The following is a 19,598-nucleotide window of genomic DNA, read 5'->3' on the forward strand; positions in this document are numbered from 1 at the left end:
AGTTAAGAACAGTCAAATTATGTACAAAATTTCAAATTAAACTTCCACTATTTACCAACTTAAGACATACATCTGCTTTCCATAAATCCATCATTCACACAGTAGGTAGTTACTTGGTTGTTACAACCAAGCATTGTCAAAAAATAGAGTATAATAAATTTTCATTAAAATGTTCTAATGCACTTGTTGCGAAATTCATGGACGGAATAGAAGGAGTTGGCCACCAAAAATTCTTTTAAATTATGTTTAAATTGTGCCTTGTCTGAAACTAAACTCTTAATGGTTGCTGGTAACTTATTGAAAATATGCGTTGCTGAATACTGGACTCCTTTCTGGGCAAGAGTAAGTGATTTTAAATCTTTATGTATTTTGTCCTTATTCCCAGTATTGATACTGTGTACTAAGCAGTTAGTTAGAAAAAGAGATGTATTATTTACAACAAACTTCATTAAGGAATAAATATACTGAGAATCTGTGGTTAGTATGCCCAAGACTTTGAATAGGTTTTGACTTTATGTTCTTGGATTTACACTACACATTACTCTTATTATATGCTTCTGTACTCTAAAATTTTTTTCTCAGTTTGTGGAGTTACCCCAAAATATGATACCATATGACATAATGGAGTGAAAATAAGCAAAATATGCCAGTTTTTTTTTTAATATTTATATCTCCTATGTCTGACATTGTTCGCATTGCAAACACAGACTTGTTTAGGTACTTTAGCAGTTCATTAGTATGTCACTCCCAACTGAATTTATTATCAAGTTGTAATCCCAAGAATTTTACACTCTCAACTTCTCCTATTTCCATGTCATCATATTTTATACACACACTAGAAGGAATTCTCTTGGAAGTTCTGAACTGCATATAGTGGGTCTTTTCAAAGTTTAATGACAGTGAATTGGCTATGAATCACTTATTAATGTCAGTAAAAATTTGATTAGCTGCCCTTTCTGAACATATACATCTTTCTGCTTGCTTTAGTTGTCTTTTGTACTTTGGTAATTATTGTTACCACAACCGTCTCATGGTCACTGATAACAGGTTTGATGTGGACATCATGAAAGAGGTCAGGTCTATTTGTTGCCATTAGACCCAATATACAGGGTGTCCAAAAAGTCTTTCCTTGATTACATAAATTGATAACTCAGGCTAGAAGTAAGATACAAATATGAAACTGGTGTCTAATTGTTTACAAACTATTAAAGTTTATTGTTTTGTGCATACAAAGAGCAAATCATTCAGGCCTTGTTGCCCAATGACAGTACATGTCGATATGACTTTGTGGTCGAAATGCCATCACGTATTGAGGACGATTATGGTTATCTCAGACGAATTGCCTTTTCCGACGAAGCGATCTTTTTTTGTCAGTGAAGTAGTGAATCACCATAATGTGCGCATTTGGGGTTCGCAACCTCCTGGCGAGGCCATGGAGTGCACCAGAGGGAGTCCAGATGTGAATGTTTGGTGCACGCTATTGCACGATTGAATTATCAGGCCATTCTTCTTCGCTGAGGCTACCATCACATCTGCAGTGTATCTGGACATGTTGCAACTGTATGCTGTTCCACAGGTGCTTCAGTAGCACCCCGATGTCTTGTTTCAGCAAGACGGTGCACCGCCTCATTGGGGTTTGGACGTCCGTGCCTATCTCGATATGACCTTTCCTGGGCAATGGATTGGTCATGATGAGCCAATGGTTTGGCCTCCACGCTCTCCTAACATAACCCCATTAGACTTCTTTTTACTGGGTTATGTCAAGGACGAGGTCTACCAAACATGTGTACCAGATCTTGAAACTCTGCAGCAACGGATAACCACAGTCGTTGAATTGATCCCTCCAGTGATGTTGACTAGTGTGTGTGGATGGAAATTGAATTTCGCCTAGATGTGCTGTGTGCTACCAAGGGTGCTCATGTGGAAGTTTACTGATGTGTGAAAAAAACTTTGATAGTTTGTAAACAATTAGACATCAGTTTCATATTTGTATCTTACTTCTAGCCTGAGTTATCAATTAATGTAATCAGGGAAAGACTTTTTGGACATCCTGTATTTCCGTCATGAGTGGGATTATTAATTATCTGTTGTAGGTAGTGTTCAGAGAAGGCATTTAGTAATATTTCACAGGATGTCTTATTGCACCCGCTACTAACAAAACAGTAATTTTACCAATCAATTGGTGAATGATTTAAGTCTCCACCAATGATTACAATATGACTGGGGAACATAAATACAAGTGAACTGAGGTTTACTCTAAAGTTTTCAGTTGCATCAGAGATGAGTCTGGTGAGTGTTAGAAGGATCTAATTAGTTTTTGCCCACCCCTGATACTGAGTATTGCTCAAACAATCTCACATGTAGCTTCAATTTCTGTGTTAGTGGATTTGGGTTTCATGTCCTGCAACAAATACGTCATCTCTATTTCCTATTTGCCTATCCTTCCTATATACACTAAAATTTTCACTAAAAATCTCACTGCTATCAACTTCAGGTTTCAAGCATCTTTCTGTACATAGTATTTGTGGGCTTCACTGCTTTTTATAAGCATTTTAAACTTTGGCATTTCATTGTGAATGATTCCACAGTTTACCATTGGGATTTTAATAGTCGCACCTTTGGGAGGCATTTCATTCGACCTTTCACTGATACTTCTGGGTTTCCTACAGCTTTCATTATCTGGACTGGATAATGAGTTGCCTCATGTAAAAAATTCCTCCGTGCACCCCACACACAGTCAACTACCTGACTTGTAGTGCACACATGATCCGTTTAGGTGGACCTTACAGTTCTCAATCCTGGGGTGCAAGTCCAGGGTGTCTCAGCCTAGCTTGTCACAGCACTGCCAAAGTCTCTGGTTCATTCTTTCCACTTGACTCAGAACTAAAGGGCCATTATCAGTTCTGAGGGCAATGATACAAATTGTGTGCTTCGTTGAAACTCCATGCACAAGGCTGATCTTCTCAACCTTTTCTGCCAGTCTTCGGAATGACCCAAGAATGACCTCGGGGCCCAAATGACAGGCATCACTTGTTCCAATTACACCACAATCTGCAGCTGGTTGTACCTTGTTCCCTCATTGGCTACTGGAATAGCCTCTTCAACACCTTGAATGAGGCCCCCAGACATACACACAGAGTGCAGCTGGTGTCCTTTCCTGTCACATGCTGTTATTTCTCTAAGGGGCACCATTGTTTACCATACATTTGAATAGCCAACAATTAATAGACCCCTATCCTTTCATATTTGCCTCCTCTTGACATTGCACAACACAGGTTTTACCAAAAGAGGTGAAGTGAGTACCACCGGTTCAGTCTCAGTTTCAGCGAAAGACAGAACCTCAAACTCTTTAGTTAGGGGAATCAGTACAACACATTCAGTCATCCCTGGTCCCTGTCCACCTTGTACAGGACACCTAGATCTATCGTTGACATGCCACTGGCAGTCAAGTGAATGAGTGATGATGGATCCTGTACTTTCTGCAGAAGAGGCAAGATCCGCAGGAGAGAACAGTACTTGAGGTACCTCTGGTACTGGTACATGACTCTCAGCAGCTCTTTTAACACAGCAGCTGCCAATTGTTTGACAGTAGTCAGTGTGATTTACAGCTTCTTACAAATGTCATTCAACTCATTCTGTGTTCAAGAACAGCATTCACAATGGGTATTCGAGAATAGCTTTCACACGGGGCAGATCATCATCGAGTGCCTTTCTTGTTCTTGTGCTTCATCAAATAATTCATGGCCTCTGACAAGAGGTTGCCTTCAACTCTGGCATCACCTATGTGCCCTAGTTGGTCCTCAAAATCTGCCAGACACTGCCTTGGTGGCCATTTGGATCATTAAGTGTCCGTACAACATCTAGCTACAGCTCTTATCTTTGTGTAGAGAACCACTGGAAAGTAGACTTTGACATCCAGATGGTGTGTATCAAGTCATGCGACACTGCTACTTTGTTACTTCTGCAAGACCCAATTCTGATTCCTGCATTGGCAGTCTTGCTTCAGATACAGCTACCCCTTTTCCTCGTCCACCCAGAGTAGGTTACACGAGACCTTGCACGTCTCGAGACTGAGCCACCTAGCCACCAGCCACCTAGTGGCAGACCAGCCCCACTATCTACACTTCCTGCCCCCCATTCCCCATCTTTTACTCTCAATGGCTCCCACCATAGGAGAGCGGCTGATGTCAGAAATACGTGTCCTATTCCCCACCCCACCTACCTGCTGTGTAGGTTCCACATGAACTTTGTGGATGCTGCTCATAACTGCCACTCCCTGTGTACAATTGAAGACTGGCCATATTGGCCACAGTAGGCGCCACATCCCATGCTTCTTCTTCGGGATGCCACCTTAGAAATCAATCAGCATCCAACAATCAACTCACATCTGGACACATCTACATGCTTGACAGTTTAACCAAAATAGACTTACTGATTGCCACCAGTGCAAGTGCAAGCATTATCCCACCAGCTGTCACTCTGTTGAGCATCTGGCCCTCATCTGGCACACTCTGTGCATCTAATAATTCAGACAGCAAAGTCCATGGCACAGCTATGCTACAGCTGCAGCTCACTCCTAATCTGAAGTTTCCACAGACCTTCCATATGGCGGAAGTCAAGAATCCTGTCCTTGGAATTGACTTCCTTAAGCACTTTGACATCTCACCAGACATCCAGTCCACTGCATTGTTGCATGATACTTCCGCCTGGTTACAGCCCCCATGACCCACTGTGACATGCTTGTCCATCCTTCATCTGAGTGTATACTTCTGGCAGCTCATGTTGCAAACTCCCTCATTGAGGTCTTGCTCCAACATCATGATGTTACCACCATTTGTGCCAGCAACATTGCGCTCCATCAGCTGATTGCTGACACTTTCCACAACCTGAAACATTCACATCGTGTGGTTGATTTTCTTCCCATCATGGTACTACCTGCAGCAACTTTGGCCAATGACACACACACTGATGTGCCACAGACTCTACAGGTCAGAGACTCTCCATGTATCAGCATTGAGAGTGACTCTCCCACCCCCTCATGGCTATTTCAAACAGTACCTATCAAAGGTTAATGACTACGGAAGGCTCTCCTGTCTGTTACAAGGCAAGGCATCTGATAACTAAGGCTGCTGTACAGGCACTTTTTGATGTAGGTACAGTCCACACCTCTTCTGATAACTGGTCTTCACCTATTCACCTAGTCCCTTAGAAAGATGGTACCTACAGGTTGTGCAGAGAGTACAACAAACTGAATGTGGGCACAGACATTGACATTTATCCCATTTGACACATTCAAGACTTCACACAACAGTTACAGGGTGCATGTGTGTTTAGCTTCACAGACTATAGCAAGGCTTAGCATCAAATCTCTATGCATGCTGATGACATTCCAAAAATGGCCTCATTACACCATTTGGCCTATTCAAGTGTTTTTTCATGCCTTATGGACTGAAAAATATCACCCAAACCTGGAAGCGCTTTGTTGATTCTCTACTTTTCCCACCGCCATTCTGCTATGTATATCTGGACAGTATCCTTATCTTTTCTTCTTCTGATGACAAATATGATAAACGCCTACTGCATATGCTACAAGTTCTCAAGGACGACTGTGCCAAAATTAATCATGGTAAAACTCAGCTTCACCACACTAGCCTCACCTTCCTTGTTCATGAAGTTACCACTGCGTTCATCTGCCTGACTTCCAATTACATAGCCTTCATCTCTGACCTACCATTACCTGAAAACCACAATGATCTCCACAGTTTCTAGATTTGGTAAACTTTCCCAGGCACAATACACACCATGCTGCCTCACTTCAAGCACCTCTCATGGACACTTTAGCAGGCAAAAACACTTCTGTATTGCATAGAGTTAACTCATCTTACACTATTTTACAAGCTTCCGAAAATCTCAAGTTCACACTCTCCAGTGCTGTAACACTCATGCACCCCATCACCAATGCACGCTTCTCTATTACCACAGATGCTAGTGACTCCTGTGTCACTGCTGTGCTTCAGCAAGATATAGGTGACATCTCCAGCAAGATATAGGTAACATTCAGTGCCTCTTCACTTCTACTCCAACAAATTGTACGCCTCCCATTACAAATGGTCCACTTTTGACAGAGAGTTATACAATATTTATCACACAGTGAAATATTTCTGAGAAGACATTGAAGGTCACAACATTACCATCTTTATGGACTACTGCCCCCTCATGGGTCACTATGCAACCCTGCTACTGACCTGCCCCTCATCATTTTTGACATATGGACCTCACTCCTTTCTCAGCACGCTATAGACGTCTGTTGCATAAAAAGTGATGGCAATTTCACTGTGGACTACATGCCAAGAATTAACTGCATCACTTCACCCCTTGACCAGGACAAGCTGGCTCACTCACAGCAACAAGACCCTGATGTACAGAACTTATTACAAGACTCGTTCACATCCCTTATAGTGGAATCCCGACTCCTACCTAGTTCAGCTACTCCAATGTTGTGTGACCCTTCTACTAGTACACTGCATCCCATAGTTCTTTCTGCTCTGTGACGCACAGTCCTCAATGTCATTCACAGCCTGGTCCATCTGGGTATCAAAGCCACCATATGCCTACTTACTGAGCATTTTGTTTGTTCGAACGCCAAAAGTGAATACCGCACCCGGCTGCGTGCATGCATTCCCTACCAATGTAAAAACGTCAGTTAGTATGTGCTACCTCCTTTCAGGAGCTTTGATATCCCAAAAGGACATTTTCGCCATGTACATCTTGGCCTGATTGGTCCCCTACCACCTTCAGAATGTTCCGAATACATTCTTTCTATGATCGGCCATACAAGTAGGTGGGTGGAAGCTATCCCCCTTGTCGACATATCAGCCAATTCGCTAGCCTGTGCTTTCACTCACACCTGGCTGGCTCGCTTCAGCTACCCATAATCTCTCAGTACAGATCAGCTCCTTTTTGCTACGCTCTGTAATCTACACAGTGTTGCCAAGTTCTTTGTTACCACCTACCAGCCACAAAGTAATGGACTTGTGGAGCACTGGCATCACAGTCTGCAAGTGGCACTCATGTGTCCTACCATTGTTTTGGTGGAAGCATTGCTGTGGATCCTCCTGGGCAAACGTACCACCTTCAAAGAGATCTTCAATTATCTGTAGCTGAGGCACTCTACAGAGAGCACTTGGTCCTTCCCGCAGAGTATGTCAAGGACTCCGATCCTGTTCCTCCCTCTGCCCTATTCACACTAGTTGAATGCCTAACACATCTCACACATTCATGTACCTCTACCCACAACTACAAAACCATGCACTTCTTCATTCAAAGTGACCTTGCCACCTGCGACTATGTCATGCTCTGTGAATACTTGGTTTGGGCAGCTTTGCAGCCTCCTTATTTGGGCTCTCATGAATTACTACCACACTCTAACAACACTTTTGATATTCTCCTCAATGGTAAGCACAAAGTGTATCCTTGCACATGCTAAAACCACACCGTACAATGCACCACCCAGTGAACCTACACCAGTTGAGTGTGGCAACTCACTTTTGGATAAAAGTGCACCAATTCTTGTATTATCTTCCAACTCTCCTCCCTCCCAGTGCTATGGTGATTCCTCAGTGTTGTGCTCAGAACAAGTGATTCTCAAGTGCTCATTCTAATGACTCATCTCTCACCAGCACCACTGAGTACCACAACAATCTCTATCAACCTCTCGCTTTTCATCCCCAAGGATCTCTTCCTTTTCCATACCACTCCTCACTCCTTTGATAATCTCAACACTGCCCACATTGCCCTTTACTCCCTTCTGCAGACAAGGCCTACATCACTGCCTCCATTGACTCCACTGGGTGGCTTGCCATTAGCATCCCTTTTCTCTCCACATCCTCAACCTACTCCCCGTCCCTCTCTCCCGACATTCCTTTATCCCGTGCAGGTCGTCTCCTTCACTTCCCTTTCTGGCAAAAAGATGACATGCTTTCCTAACCTCCTTCTTTCTTGCAGAGCAATGGTCCAGCTTTGCCTTCCCACCATGGCAGCTACAACACGGCTGGTCACACTGTCTCTCATCACATGAGGACATTCTCCATCCTGCAATCTCCCCCGTGCTCCACACTACCCTGGGGGGAGGGCAGGTTGCGGAGGTGTCTCTGTGGTGGCAGTCGACTCAGTATGAGTTGACCACCACCTCTGTGAGGACTAACTTCTTTGACTTGTTTTTCCAGTGTGTATTCTTGTCGGCCATGATTTGTGTGTTGTTATTCAGCATAGCTTTGTGTAAGGATGCCATTAGTAAAGTGTATATCATTCAAAAGTGTGTCTCTAGTACTTCCTACAATGACATAGTATTTGAGCATTCACACATACCAATATTTCATGAACTGCATGACCAAGTAGCACCTATAAGTGAGATAGTAGATAATTTAACTGAAAGGATGAATAATGTAGATGACAGAGCAACTTCTACAAAGTCCAGATTGCAATCAGTAGAACTAAAGGTGACTGAGGTGGACTCTGCATTCAGAGATGAAATTTCAAATGTCCAAGTGATACTGTCAAAATTGATAATAACATCCATATTAATAATTTAAATGAGAAGACTGAAAAAGAGGGAAGTCTGTCACCATTACTGATGACAGTGTAAAAGTAATGTGTGAACTCTGGAATACAATGTGGTAAATGTCCAAAATCATTTGCAACAATTATAATAGGGAGTATGTTCAAAAAATATATAATATGTGTACAAATACATCTGCAAAAAGTTTTCCTAGGTTGGGAATTTGCACTCAATGGACTTAATGTAACATTTTAAGGATGGCAACCTTCCTGAAATGAGAAATGAAGTGAAAATTAAATTTGTAAAAAAGATTTCTTGGGGCAGAAACACTCGGTTGGGCTAACAAAATTAACTATAAACACTTAACATTTGATGCGTTTGAAAAGGAAATATTGAAAAAGTATTGGTCAGAGGTAGAACAGGCTTAGTTGAAAAGTATAGTTCACCTGAATCAACCTTTTGATGACTTAATACAGATTGATGCATTAAAGCAGAGGTTGTGTGAAAGAATACAATGGAGCTTGATTTATGGACTAGATGACTCAACTGAACATTTTTTCAAACATGTGAACGAACTAGATACGGAACATGATAAAACAAATAGACAAAACTTTTACTTTGGGAGACAAAATTGAGGGGAAGATACTCTTAAAAAGAATAATAATAATTACAATAACAATAAACAGAGGAGGGAAAGATGTACTGACCATTGGAAGGTTGAAATGGACACAATGGATACATCAGCAAAATATTACCTTATATGGGACTGGACTTGGCACAGGGGTTTGTGTGTCTATACAAGGACTGCAGCAGCAACCACATGACAGTCACACTCGATACTGGCTGAGGAACACTCAGCCAAAAGCTCATGGGTTCTTAACTACTTGATGTGGCTGGCGGCTTGAAAGAATTGTATCAGTATATATCGGCATGAAATATTGTAAGAATTGATCTCAATGGCAAAACTGAGTGAGAAACATTGTTCAAACTGCATGACCATGAAAGTGGGTTGTTTACTTTCTTCACTTCATTAATTACAATAAACAAAGGTAAAAAATTGCACAACCTCTCTTGTCAGCTCATGAACAATGGTTGTCCACATTTCCCTATTGCAGCACGCAAAGCACAGCATGGGTGACAGGTGCATGGTAAGAACAATTTTCCACCAGTGATTCTAGTGTAACCCCTGCTTTACATGTCTGATTGCTGTGTTTTATACATAACCTAAGTTAGGTTGAGGCTACAAACTGTCTTGTCATCAGCAAACAATAGTGTCTTCTGGGCTTCAGTATTAAAGATCAGATCAGATCCAATGCAGGCCCATGTGGAATGCACAGATATGTGGGTCCTCATTTGATAAGCACTCAGAGATTAATTTAGTTTGTTGACTTTCAGTCTTATGCTAACTCTCTTCCACAGTTGCTCATTTGACAAGCCCTGTGTGCCTTATTTTTATCATTTTCTGTGGCAAATAGTGTGGTCAACCATGCCAAACACTTCTGTTAAGTCTAGAAATATTCCTGTTACTTGCCTTTTACAATCCAGGGGTTTTGTAAAACTATGTACACAGTAATATAGAGTATAGCAGCCTCTGTTACTTTTTATCTTCTGTGCCATTTTGTGGGTAATGTAGTAATGAATTTTGTCAAGCTGTTATGGCTTATAACATCTTTGAAAAATTTGATGTCAAGGTAACTGGGCAGTCTTCAATGGCTCACCTGAAGATGACTGGCAGGTTCTCAGTCAAAATATTATATGATGAATTAAACAATGACCAGCTGCAAGCCCTAATTTGTTTGAATAGTAATTACACATATTATCCTTTTCTCCACTTTGTGAATGGGTACAATTTTGGATGTTTCTAATAATTTTGGAAAAATATTTGTTAGTCTGTGACAACATCTGATGGACTGATACTGGACCACATCATAGTGTAATTGCAGAAAGAAGGGTTTGCAAGGGAAGGAAAGAAAGCTACAGACCTTTATGACACCAGCAGCAAAGTGTGATGCTGCAGTAGATGAGAAACCAGATGAATATTATTCTCAGCATTTTCTTCACTATCCGCATTTTTTGTAGGGCAGTAGAGGAATGTCGGTAGTCATTCACCAGACACCCAAACGCCCGAAAACTCATGAAACCTCTTTCTTTCTCTGAACATTCTCTTAGTGGTTTGATATCTGCAATTACTTTCACTACATCTTTGACATTTTCTTCATGAACTTCCTCATTGTATATGAAAACCGAGTTGTTCCTTATCTCACTCTGTATTTGCTGTTCATATTCGTTTTTTAGTGCCTCATAATTGTATTCATACTCAGCTGCTTCAGATGTGTCTTCATTTGCAGACCATTTCAAAATACGTGCAGATCTTCTTTCATCATAAAACGTTGCATCATCACTAAAAATTAAGAAAATAAAGTAAAAACTTTTAGAATTACTCTGGTAACTAACATCTTCAAAACTAACTGTGACTAAACAATCAGACAGCTAAATTTGGAGCAATATAATTTTAAAAATGCTTTTGCTTGACAGAAAATGTAAAACTGTGTGATTGGTCCAACTGTGCAGTAGAAGTTAGTGACTTTGGGTTTCCATTTAATTGTCATGGATTGAGAGAATGGTAGCTCCACAAAGTATGGGACTTTCTCAACCTGGGATCTGAGACATGTCCTGTTTCCCAAGCAATCTGAACTCAGCTCAACTCTTTTCCCTCCCTCAGGTTTATATTACCTCCACTCTTTGCACCCTTATTTAGTAGAACCTTGTGGTCAACAATAGCAAAAGCTTTAGGCAGATAATAGAATATTGCCAATAACAGCAAGTGTAAAAATGATAAATTCTACTATGGCTGATTCTGCACTTCTGCCTCTTTACAACAAAAACTGTGATGCACTTTAGAAGGCTGTTTTTATCAAAGAAAGAATTTTATGATTTTAGAAACAAGGAGAGCAGGGAAACTGGCCTGCAGTTTCCTGTGTCTTCTGCAGTACCTTCTTTTACTTGAGGCCAAACTCTTGCCTGTTTTAAATACTCTGGAGAGTTCCTTGATGGAAATGACTCATTTGTTATAACAATACAGAAGAGGATAGATTGTTACTCATCACGTAGGGGAGGCACTGATTGGCTTACAGACAAGTTGAAAGCAGGCAGACTGCTAGATATTATCAGCTATCAGAGTAAGTCCTCTATAACAATGAAAATAATCAATTATTGACAATATAAATGTAAATGTATAGATAAAATATCTACTCACCAACAGCGACAGGAGAACGCACATACGAAAAGGTTTAACTTTTACAAGCTTTTGGAGCCAGTGGCTCCCTCTTCTGGCAGAAGAGTCGAAGGGGAAGGAAGAGGGGTGAAGGAAAGTACTGGAGAGGTATAGAGAAAGAGTACAGTTCAGAAAAGTCACTCAGAACCGCAGGTCAGGGAAGACTTACCAGACTTTTCTGAGTTGTATCCTTTCCCTAAAACTCTCCTGTCCTTTTCCTTCACCCCTCTTCCTCTCCCTTCAACTCTTCCACCAGAAGGAGGTGCTACTGGCTCCGAAAGCTTGTAAAAGTTAAGTTAAGCCTTTTTTGTCTGTGTGTTCTCCTGCCACTGCTTGGTGAGTAGATTTTTTATCTATGCATTTACATCATAGAAAGTCCGTTGTCAGATGTAGACAAAACACACCCATAGTCACATAAGCATAAATCTCTCTCTCTCTCTCTCTCTCTCTCTCTCTCTCTCTCTCTCTCTCTCTCTCTCTCTCTCTCTCCCCCCCCCCCCCTCTCTCTCTCTCTCTCTCACACACACACACACACACACACACACACACACACGTGCGCGCACACACGCACACATGGCCACTGCCAAATCTGAGTGCTAAGATCTGACTGCAATAGCGGTGAGCAGTGATCTTAACTGGGTTGTGCAGTGGGGATAAGGAGAAATGTGGGGTGGGGAGGGCAAGGGAGAGCAAAGTAGGGGTGGGAGAAGACACCTTATGTTAGCATTGGAAGTGGGAGTGTTCAGGAACATTGTGGGGACAGGATAATGGGCTGTTAGCTGCAGCATCTGGAGGGGGAAGGGGGCAAAGAGGAAAAGAGAGAAGTAGAGAAGGTGAAATGACTATGCAGCTCCACAGGAGTACTGAGAGGGAGGGGGGGGGGGGAGGTATGTGTGAGACTGCTGGAGTGTAAGTGGGAATTTTCCATTATCAGACTCAATTATTAAGTTTATTAATGGAGGTAGAATACTCTGAATGCTTTGCTTCAGTACACAGACTCATACATTTTTTAGGCCTGCTGTGTTTTACCTTTTTTAGTTTCAGTATGGGAAACTTAAGACTCTGTGATATCGAATAACATTGAAACAAAGTGAGCTGGAATCTTTCCATCTGCTCTTATTGGACTTCTACTAATAATTAATTTTATTTTTTCATTCTGAAGTTATTTATACACATCACATACAAGCACTGTTTACCCAAATTTTGTCAAAACAGTATTCATATTTGGTTTGTTACAAATTTGTTGTTCCTGTGATAATTTTTGGTCAACTGGTTGCAACAATATATTTAGTTTTGCTGGAAACTTTACTAATTAAATGCAAAGGTTAATTAAACCTATAATAACTTACTGTCGATGGGGCAGCTTGTGAGCTTCAATGATACAGGTAGCCGTATTGTAGTTGCAACAACAATGGAGAAGTATCTGTCGAGAGACCAGACAAATGTGTGGTTCCTGAAGAGGGGCAGCAGACTTCTCAGTAGTTGCAGTGACAACAGTCTGGATGATTGACTGTTGTGGCCTTGTAGCATCAACCAAAATGGCCTTGTCTGTACTGGTACTGCAAATGGCTGAAAGCAAGCGGAAACTATAGCCATAATTTTTCCCAAGGACATGCGACTCTACTACATGGTTAAATGATAATGACATCCTGTCAGGTAAAATATTCAGTTCTCTGGGCAGGGTATACTCAGGAGCATGTCATCATCAAGAGACTGTCATTCTACAGATCGGAGCATGGAATGTAAGATCCCTTAATTGGGCAGGTAAGTTGGAAAATTTCAAAAAGGGAAATGGACAGGTTTAAGTTAGATATGACGAGAATTAGTGCAAGTTCAGTGGGAGGCGGAACAGGACTTCTGGTCAGTTAAATATGGGATTATAAATACAAAAGCAAATAAGGGTAAAGCAGGATGGGTTTTATAATGAATAAGAAAATAGGAGTACACATGATGATAGGTAACCAAAGCCCTGACAAAGTAGTGGTTCAGTTGTTCTTGTCTGGGTGGTACTGAGTGATGAAGGGGACACTCCTTTGTAGCTGGTGCTTGAGAGTGGTAGGAGGATTGGCTATTTGTGGGGATATGGCATGGGAGATCTGTCTGCAGAGTAGGTCTGTCTGTGAAGGCCTTGGTGAGACACACAGCACATTAAGTGAGGGAATTCTTGTCTCTGTGGATACTCCATCACAGGATGCCCAGGATGTATGGGAGGTGTATTTTGATGTGGAAGGGTTAGCAGCTGTCAAAATGCAGGCACTGTTCATTGTTTTAATGTGGGCAGGTGTGTGCCTGGAGCCATCAGAGGAGAGGAGGTTAATTTCCAGGAAGGTGGCATGGCACATTGAAGAAGATCAAGTGAAGCAAATGGGAGAGAAGGTATTGAGGTCGTGAATGAATAACGACAGGTTGTCTTCGCCCAGAGTCCAGATCATGAAGGTATCATCAGTGAACCTGAACCAGACCAGGGTTTGGGGAAGCTAGGAAAGATTCCTCTAAATGGTCCATAAACAGTTCGGCATAGGAGGGCGCACTCAGTTGCCTGTGGCTGTGCCATGGATTTGTCTGTATATCTCTTGTTCAAAAGAAAGAAGTCGTGTGTTAGGATAAAGTTGGTAATCTGTGTGAGAAATCGCATAGTGGGGTTGGAGGCTGAAGGATGTTGGAAAAGGTAGTGTATAATAGCGGAAAGACCATAGGTATGAGGGATGTTGGTGTATAGGGAACTGGCATCAACAGTGATGAGTAGGGTTCCAGGAGGTAAAGAAATGGGAATGGTGGAGAGTCAGTGATTAAAGTGGTTGATACCTTTGAAGTGGGAGGCAAGATTTTTGGCAGTTTGTTGGAGGCATTGGTCAATGAGGGCTGAAATTCTTTCAGTGGGAGTGCAAGAACCAGATTCAATGGGGTGACCAGAATTGTTGGATTTTTGGGAGCATGGAGAAGGTGGATGTGCAGGACATTATAGGTATGAGGAGGGAAATGGATTTCGGGGAGAGGTTCTGGGAAGGGCCCAACACCATCCCTGCCACAATGGACCCCTGCTCCATATTTTTGCACCAATTCAAAAAAGTATCTCTTTCCCTGGCTAAAACCCAGTCCCACATCCTATTTATCAAATGCTGCCTGAACCATGGAATCCCCCCAAACAACCTAAATATAAAAAATTCATTTTTATGGATCCCATCCTTCCTTTCACTGTTTATTTATTTATTTATTTATTTCTTGTTCCGTAGATCCAGTTAGTGAGTCAATCACAAGGATATGGAACGTGTCAAATTGTACAGGTTTCAATTTAAACTTACAATAAATACAAGGGCATTTCAATGGCAAATTGTACATAGTTTAAGTAAGACATACTATAAATACAGTAACAGATACAATGTCAGCTAGATAACATAACTACCATTTGACAGAAAAAGGAGTTTCAAATAAAGGTTAAAGATAAGAGCACAAAGTTAAATCAGATATTAGGCCTACAAGAGTAAATACATGTACAGCCAATCTGTTGTTACAAAAAGTGTGCTAATGCCCAAATGCACAATAAAATCAATTGAACTACTTCTAGACATAATACGTTTAGTGATGGTATACATTTTCTTTCAGGTATTCATCCACAGTATAATAAGATTTCTCTGTCAGGTAATCTTTGAGAACTTGTTTAAATTGTGGCAGTTCTGTATGAACACATTTTATATGTAGTGGTAGAGCATTGAACAGCTTAATGCTGGAGTAGTAAACTCCTTTTTGTACCAGAGTGAGACGTTTCATTTCTAAATGTAGATTGTTTTTGTTTCTGGTGTTATAACCATGGAATTTACTGTTGTCTTGGTAGATGGAATAATTTTTGCACACAAAGGTGAGCAAGGAAAAAATATACTGTGAGGCAGATTCTGCCAGTCCCTGGCCCTCACATACCTGGTACTGCAAAAACACATCTTCACGGCACAGGCATCCCAGAACCACCTCTGTCCCTTCACGAGATACTGCTACTGTGCAGTCCCTACTACATACATCATATCTCTCAAACTGAATCCCTTGTTCTACAACACCTGGAGGAGCATTCCAGTCACCACCTCCATAAGTTGTCCAACCTGTTGACATCTTACTGCTGCCTCTGGCACCAATATCCGACCTCATCCTTCCCAATGTGTTTGTCCTCATCAAACACTCATTGCACTGTAGCTGATCTGTTCAACTTGCCACATCCCCAAAATTCAAATTCAGAGCCAAAACATTCCATGAATACTATTGTTAATCTTTCTAGGAGCAAAAAAAAAAAAAAAAAAAAAAAAAAAAACTGGCATTCTACAGATCAGAGTGTGGAATGTCATATCCTTTAATCAGACTGATAGGTCAGAAAAAAGAGAAATGGATAGGTTGAAATTAGATATAGTGGGCATTAGTGAAATTTGGTGGCACAAGGAAGAGGACTGCTTGTGAGGTGGATAAAGGATTATAAATACAGTCAAATAGTGGTATTGCAGGAGTGGGTTTAATAAAGAATAGGAAAATATGAAAGTGGAATGTCATATCCTTTAATCAGACAGATAGGTCAGAAAAAAGGGAAATGGATAGGTTGAAGTTAGATATAGTGGGCATTAGTGAAATTTGGTGGCACAAGGTAGAGGACTGCTTGTGAGGTGGATAAAGGAATATAAATACGAAGTGGTATTGCAGGAGTGGGTTTAATAAAGAATAAGAAAATATGAAAGTGGGTAAGCTACTATGAACAGCATAGTAAGTGCATGATCATAGCCCAGAGACACAAAGCCCACACCTACCACAATAGTACAAAATCATATGCCAACTAGCTCCACAGATGATGATGACATTGAAGAAATGTATGATGAGAGAAAAGAAATTATTCAGATAGTTAAGGGAGATGAAAATTAAATAGTCATGGGGACTGGAATTTGATAGTATAGTTTAACCATAGCTAACACTTGGTTTAAGACTCATGAAAGAAGGATGTATATGTGGACAAGCCCTGGTGATACTAGACAGAGATTGTGCAACCAGGTTTTAAATTGTAAGATATTTCCAGGGGCAGATGTGGACTCTGAAGAAACTGCAAAAAGTCAGAAATTTAAGGAGATGTGATCTGGATAAACTGAAAGAACCAGAGGTTGTAGAGACTTTCAGAGGAAGCATTAGGGAACAGCTGACAAGAACAAGGGAAAGGAATACAGTAGAAGAAGAATGGGTAGCTATGAGAAATGAACTAGTGAAGGCAGCAGAGGATCAAGTAAGTAAAAAGATGGGGGGGGGGGGGGGGGGGTAGTAAAAATCCTTAGGTAACACAAGAGATATTGAATTTATTCAATGAAAGGAGAAAATATAAAAATGCAATAAATGAGGCACGTGAAAGGGAATATAAACGTCTAAAAAATGAGATTGACAGGAATGGCTAGAGGACAAATATAAAGATGTAGAAGCATATATTGGTAGTGGTAAGATAGACGCTGCATACAGGAAAATTAAAGATGTCTTTGGAGAAAATAGAAGCAGCTGTATGAATATCAACAGCTCAGGTGGAAAACCAGTCCCAATCAAAGAAGGGAGAGCTGAAAGGTGGAAGAAGTATGTACAGAGTCTGTACTGGGAAGATGAACTTGAACACAATATTATAGAACATCAAGAATATGTAGATGAAGATGAAATGGGAGGTATCATACTGGAGGAGAATCTGATAAAGCAGTGAAAGATCTATGTCAAAACATGGCCCCATGATTAGACAACATTCCATCAGAACTACTGATAGCCTTGGTAGAGCCTGACAAGACTCTTCCATCTAGTGTGCAAGATGAATGGGACAGCAAAATACACTCAGACTTCAAGAAGAACATAGTAATTCCAGTTCCAAAGAACGATGAGTTTAATAAGCCATAGTTGCAAAATACTAACATGTATTCTCATACAGAAGAATCGAAAAACTTATACAAGCCAACCTCATAGAAGATTAGTTTGGATTCCGAAGAAATGTGGGAACATGCATGGCAATGCTCCCCCTATGACATCAAGATAGGTTAAGGAAAGGCAAACCCATGTTTAAAGCATTTGTAGACTTAGAGAAAGCACTTCACAGTGTTGACAGAGGTAGCAGGGGCAAAATACAGTGAGCAAAAGGCAATTTACAACTTGAACAGAAACCAGATGGCAGTTATAAGAATTGAGTGTCATGAAAGAGAAGCAGTGGTTAAGAAGGGAGTGAGACAGAGTTGTAGTCTATCACTGATATTCAATCTGTACATTGAGCAAGGAGTGAAAAAACAAAAGAAAAATTTGGAGTAGGAATTAAAATTCAGGGAGAAGAAATAAAAAAAAATTAGGTTTGCCAATAACATTATAACTCTGTGAAGATGGCAAAGCACTTCGAAGATTAGTTGAACAGAGTGGACCATGTCTTGAAAGGAGAATATAAGATGAACATCAACAACAGTGCCATGCGGAGTGGCCGCGTGCAGTTTGAGGTGCCATGTCACGGATTGCGCGGCCCCTCTCGCCAGAGGTTCGAGTCCTCCCTCGGGCATGGTGTGTGTGTTGTTCTTAGCATAAGTTAGTTTAAGTAGTGTGTAAGTCTAGGGTCTGATGACCTCACCAGTTTGGTCTCATAGTAATTCACACACATTTGAACATTTTCAACAACATCATAAAAAGAAAATTGTGATAATGTATTTCTAAATCCAATGTACTTCATTAAACTGGTTAACTCCATAATAAATGGTTTATCTCATCATGATGATGAGAGCAATAAAGCTGTCAAACTTTGCTAAGAACAGAACACTACAAACTGACAGCATCATAAATACTGACTCAGGTATAGGACTGAGAGATAATTTACTAGGCTAGCAAGTGGAAAGCTGTGATACTCAGAATGGTCCTGATGACAGCTGATAGTGCATGTAGTTTCCAGAACGAATTTTCACTCTGCAGTGGAGCGTGTGCCGACATGAAACTTCCTCACATTTTAAATCTGTGAACCAGATTGGGATTTGAATGTGAGACCTAGCTGTGCAATATCTTGTTTTCCAGGAGTGCTAGTCCCACAAGTTTCACAGGAGAGCTCCTGTGAAGTTTGGAAGGTAGGAGATGAGATACTGGCAGACATAAAGCTGTGAGGACAGGTCATAAGTTTGCTGGGGTAGCTCAGCTGGTCGAGCACTTGCCCATGAAATGGAAAGTTCACAGGTTTGAGACCTGGTCTGGCACATAGTTTTAATCTGCCAGGAAGTTTCTTTGTATAGCATTATGAAATGATGTGTTTTATAGTATGCAGTGACTGAGGCCACAGCCATCTTTGTATCCCATCTGTGCCATATTAGAACTGTAAGTATGTAAATATCTATATGTGTGAATTACATTATTTTTGTTGTTCTTAAACTGTAATACCAAGGCATGTCCAATATCCTTGTAAAAGAGATCTACAGATGAGTAAAACTACTGCTGGAGACAAGTTCATGAAGGACACATATTAGGCTGCCTTAATTCACCTTACAACTGTTGCTTTATATTCATTCATGAGTCCAGTTACACATTAAGTGGCAGAAGCACCCATTGCAGGCTACCTGTGTTATACTAATGGCAGATTATGACCACCCTACTCACACTACTGATCATGGGAATTACCTCTTGGTTACTTTATTGATGTGTAGGTATATTATCCAAAAAGCAGCTACCTATAAAAAGCCACTGTTCTTGTTCTTAAAGTATTCATCTGCTGTTTACAGCTACTACTTTAAACAAATAATTTATGTAACTTTACTGTAA

At 40.9% G+C, this 19,598-nt stretch overlaps 1 protein-coding gene across 1 annotated transcript in view; it reads right to left on the reverse strand.

The window, feature by feature from the left end:
- Nucleotides 1-19,598, reverse strand: part of LOC124709084 — a 30,220-nt gene that overhangs the window by 7,055 nt on the left and 3,567 nt on the right. Inside the window, exon 2 of the mRNA XM_047240732.1 lies at nucleotides 13,181-13,333. Within this exon, the coding sequence (XP_047096688.1) occupies nucleotides 13,181-13,333 (153 nt within the window). The remainder of the gene's footprint in view (nucleotides 1-13,180; nucleotides 13,334-19,598) is intronic.

This window comes from Schistocerca piceifrons, chromosome 7, assembly GCF_021461385.2.
Source record: "Schistocerca piceifrons isolate TAMUIC-IGC-003096 chromosome 7, iqSchPice1.1, whole genome shotgun sequence".
NCBI classification, from domain to species: domain Eukaryota; kingdom Metazoa; phylum Arthropoda; class Insecta; order Orthoptera; family Acrididae; genus Schistocerca; species Schistocerca piceifrons.